Here is a 5000-nt window from a genome sequence, read left to right as displayed (position 1 = left end):
CCTATTGACCTTCCCAGAGTACATGGTCTACACGCGACGCAAGCGATGCACAAACCATACAAAGATAAGGCGTCATTTTCCCTGACTCATAAATCCAAACCCCTAACCCCCCCCCCCTACCACCGCCCACCCTCTCTCTTTCCAGAACGCCCGATTCACACATGAAGATGAACAGCGAAACATAAGCACATACGAACCACATCCCACAAACCCCCAACCCCCCAAACCACCAAACCCGACCCTAACCCCCTTTTTCCCCTCTCTCCCCCCCCCCCTCTCTTCCAGAGTGCCTGGTGTACACGTGGGGCGAGGGCCGCAAGGGGCAGCTGGGGCACGAGAGCCTGGAGGCGTGGCGAGGAAGACCCACGGTCGTCGAGATCCTGAAGGGCAAGTCGATCACCCGCGTGTGCGCCGGCGACGGCTTCTCCATCTTCGCCTCCGACAACGGCATCGTCATGACCTGCGGCGACGGGACCTCCGGCTGCCTCGGCCACGGCAACTGGAACAGCTCCGCCAAACCAAAGCTCGTGGGTAAGTCTGAGGTCGAGTCGTTTCCTGTGGCCAGAACGCGGAGGTGAAGTTGAGGTCGAGTCGTTCCCTTTGGCCAGAACGCGGAGGTGAAGTTGAGGTTGAGTCGTTCCTGTGGCCAGAACGCGGAGGTGAAGTTGAGGTTGAGTCGTTCCCTTTGGCCAGAACGCGGAGGTGAAGTTGAGGTTGAGTCGTTCCCTTTGGCCAGAACGCGGAGGTAAAGTGGAGGTCGAGTCGTTTCCTGTGGCCAGAACGCGTAGGTTGAGTTGAGGCTGAGTCGTTCCTGTGGCCAGAACGCGGAGGTAAAGTGGAGGCTGAGTCGTTTTCTATGGCCTTCTCCTTACGTCGCCTCCTTAGGCCAAATAGATAAGGCTGAGGATGAGCCTTAGACTTAGAGGGTGAGTCTAAGTGGTCCCCTGTGGCCCAGATTCATTGGTAAGACTCTTTTTGAATCATCGTTTCGTGTCTTCATTTCCTTAAAACTTTCACGGCACTACAACCAGGACTAGCTATTATTGTTGTAGTTGTTGTTGTTGTCATGATCATTATTCTTGTTGCTGTTGTTGTTGTTATCATTATCATTATCACCATCATCATTATTATTATTATTATCATTACTATAATTATCATTATTATCATTATCATTATCATTGTTATTATCATTATCACTATCATTATTATCATTATCATTTTTATTATCATTATTATCATCATTATTATCATCATTATCATTATTGTTATTATTATTATTATTATTATTATTATCATTATTATTATTACCATCATTATTATTATTACCATCATTATCATTATTATTATCATTATCATTATCATTGTCATCATTATCACGTTCACATTCCATCACCATCACTTCGAGCTATAAGAGTGAAATTTCTTCCAATCCTCTATGCAGAAAGACTCTTATCGGTGGACGTGGGCGCCATCAGCTGCGGCAGTCGACACGTGGTGGTGGTGGGCGGCGAGGGGGACGTCTACGCCTGGGGGAAGGGGGAGGGGGGGAGGCTGGGTACGGGGCAGGAGGAAGATGTGTAAGTAGAGAGAGATAATGTGGAGGGCGGGGGGGGAGAAAAAGGATACGATGACAGAGAAACACACACACACTCACACATACACACACACTCACACACACACACACACACACACACACACACATATATATATATATATATATATATATATATATATATATATATATATATATATATATATATATGAATATATACAAACACACGTACACATAAACTTCGTCTATGCTTCTCCAGAGCCGATGGTATAGCACCTCTTACTTGTGCGTCTGTGTAATCTATCTCTGACCTGGAAAAGGAAGAAGCTTCACGAGCTGCTGTGGCCTCCTCTTTCCTCTTCATCCTCTTGTCGGCCACTAAGTCATGCCTAGTCTCTGTTAGTCTCCACGCTATGTGGATGTCTGCTCTGCGCTCCCACCTGTCGATACCCGACGTCTTCTGTTCCTTTTGCAGATGTCTCTGAATCGAAGACTGGGTCGTGACCCTCCGACAAGAGCTTCATTGAGCAGTTCCTCGGGGATGCGTCCAGAGTCCATCCAACAGGAACTGGAGACTGCTGGGTGTGAAGGGCAAACATGCTTAGGGTGACTGCGCCCTGGAAAACCTCGGAGTCTGTCGCTCTATGTCCTGTCAGTGGTTACCCAGAAGGCGTTTGAGACACAGCTGGTGGAAGATGCCCAGTCTCTTTCCCTGGCTTGTGGTTGTTGCACAGGCTGCGACGAGGGAACAGTTCTGGGATATACAGAACCTGGCGTTTTCCGTCCGCAGGATGTCGTTTCACACTCTCTTGCTTAGCCTTGAAATGTGTGTCTTCTCGAATCAACTGTGGCGTCGCCGAGGGTAGACTCTGACTGTCTGACCTTTTCCATACATGCAAATATGCATACATACATAGATACAAACATGCACGCAAATATATATGCATACACTCATACATACTCATAAACACATCCACAGACATCTTAATGATAATATTTGGAGTGATGAGATCATAAATACCAATGGCAATAATAATGCTACTACACTAGCAACAACAATAGTTATAGTGACATGGCAATATTCATCTTACAAAAACGTCTAACTATTTTCCCTTATTCTCTCCCTTACCTTCCATACCCTTACCCCACTCCTTCCCCACATCTCTTCTACCTTCCCCCATCCCCCTTCTCTCTTCCTACCATTATCCTACCATCAACCCCCTCCACCCCTCTTTCCCCCTGCCCCTTCCCTTCACCTACCACCTTACCCCTCCTCCTCCTTGCCATATTCCTTGCCTCACCATACCACCCTCCCCCCTTCACTCTACCACCCTCCCTCCTTACCATCTCCCTCCCATCCTCCCGTCACCATACTACTCTCCTTTATCCCCCTCACTATACCCTCCACCCTCCATCCTATCCCTTTCCCCCTAAATCCTCCGAACTTACTATACCCCAACCCTCCATGTCCTCCCCCTCCCCCTCTCCTTCACTCCCTCCTGATTCCCTCCCCCTCCCCGTCAATCCCTCCCCGTCCCCTTCAATCCCTCCCCCTCCCCTTCAATCCGTCCCCTCCCCCTTCAAACCCTCCCCCTCCCCTTCAAAACCCTCCCCCTCCCCTTCAAACCCTCCCTCTCCCCTTCAATCCCTCCCCCTCCCCATCCCCTTCAATCCCCCCTCCCCATCCCTTTCAATCCCTCCCCCTCCCCTACAATCCCTCCCCCTCCCCTTCAAACCCAAATCCTCCCCATCCCCTTCAATCCCTCCCCCTCCCCTTCAATCCCTCCCTCTCCCCTTCAATCCCTCCCCCACCCCATCCCCTTCAATCCCTCCTCCTCCCCTTCAATCCCTCCCCCTCCCCTTCAAACCCTCCCCATCCCCTTCAATCCCCCCCCCCCCGTCCCTCCCCCCTATCCAGGTGCCTCCCGACGGAGATCGAGATTCCCGAAGACGTGCTGGTGACGAACGTGAAGTGTGGCGGCGACGGCACCATCTTCATCACGGACCAGGGCGCGATGCTGGCCTGCGGGAACAACACCAGGAACAAGCTCGGGCTCAGCGAGGGGGGCGGACTCTTCGGCATGAAGATCAAGGTGAGGGGGGAGGGGAGAGTGGAGAGGGGAGAGGGGAGAGGGGAGAGGGGAGGGAGGAGGGGGGAGAGGAAATATGGGGTGGGGATGGGAGGGGTGGGGTGGGGGAGGGATGGGGTTGGAGTGGGGGTGAGGAGGGGAGGGGTGCGGAGGGGGATGGGAGGGAGGGAGGGAAGGGAGGAGGCTGGGATGGGGTGGGGATGCGAGGGAGGGAGGGGGATGGATGGAGGATGAACTGGAGGGAAGGGTGGTTTGGAGAAAAGGAGAAAGGGAGAGAACGAGAAATGGAGAGAGGGAGAGAGGAAGAGAGAGAGAGAGAGAGAGAGAGAGAGAGAGAGAGAGAGAGAGAGAGAGAGAGAGAGAGAGAGAGAGAGAGAGAGAGAGAAAGAAAGAGAGAGAGAGAGAGGGGGGGGAGTTAAGGGAGAGAGGGAGGGAGGGAGGGAGAGAAGGAGATAGGAAAAGAGAGAGAGAGAGAGAGAGAGAGAGAGAGAGAGAGAGAGAGAGAGAGAGAGAGAGAAAGAGAAAGAGAGAATGAGGAAGAGAGGGATTGAGGGAGAGAGCGAAAGAGAGAGAAAGAAAGAAAGAGAGAGAGAGAGAGAGAGAGAGAGAGAGAGAGAGAGAGAGAGAGAGCAACAGGAAGAATAGAAAGAAAGAGAGATAAACGAAATAAAGAGAGAGAAAGAGAGAAAAGAATAAGACATATATTCATAGATACATCCAAGAGGACAACCTGACATAATCCTCACATGAATCATATCCCCTTAACTCTAATAAATAAGCAACTTCCCGCTCTCTCCGGGAACCCAATAAGCAAAGCCTCTGACTGGGCCTTCTACCCCGCCAGCAAAAGGAGGTGGAGAAGGCGGTGGTGGCGACGCGCGTCCGCTGCATCGGGTGTCGGGTCGTGGACGTGGCCATGGGGCCCTCGCACACGGCCGTGCTCACGGAGACGGGCCAGGTGGGTGCACGCGTCGGCCTTCGCTGGATTTTAGGCTGATGTGCATACACACACGCACATACACGTGCTCATACACACACATGCATACACACACACACGCACACACATACGCGCACACACACACACCCACACACACAAATACATACAGACACGCACACACACACACACACACACACACACACACACACACACACACACACACGTACACACGCACACACACACACACACACACACACACGTACACACGCACACACACACACACACACACACACACACACACACACACACACACACACACACACACACACACACACACGCACACACATGCAAACACAAAAAGCTAATACTATTGCTAATACTAATATTCAAGTAATATTTCCCAAATAGCAATATTAAAAAA

General features: G+C 51.1%; 1 protein-coding gene across 1 annotated transcript in view; it reads left to right on the top strand.

Annotated features, from left to right (window-relative positions):
* The window catches only part of LOC122246622 (serine/threonine-protein kinase Nek8-like), a 35735-nt gene that overhangs the window by 19194 nt on the left and 11541 nt on the right, over positions 1-5000 (top strand). Inside the window, exons 13-16 of the mRNA XM_086549402.1 lie at positions 286-531; positions 1442-1577; positions 3471-3645; positions 4487-4600. Coding sequence (XP_086405528.1) covers positions 286-531; positions 1442-1577; positions 3471-3645; positions 4487-4600 — 671 coding nt within the window. The remainder of the gene's footprint in view (positions 1-285; positions 532-1441; positions 1578-3470; positions 3646-4486; positions 4601-5000) is intronic.

Source organism: Penaeus japonicus, unplaced genomic scaffold, assembly GCF_977035675.1.
Source record: "Penaeus japonicus unplaced genomic scaffold, GWHDUDI00000001_assembly GWHDUDI00000022, whole genome shotgun sequence".
Taxonomy (NCBI): Eukaryota; Metazoa; Arthropoda; class Malacostraca; order Decapoda; family Penaeidae; genus Penaeus; species Penaeus japonicus.
This window is presented reverse-complemented; position numbering and strand designations above follow the sequence as displayed.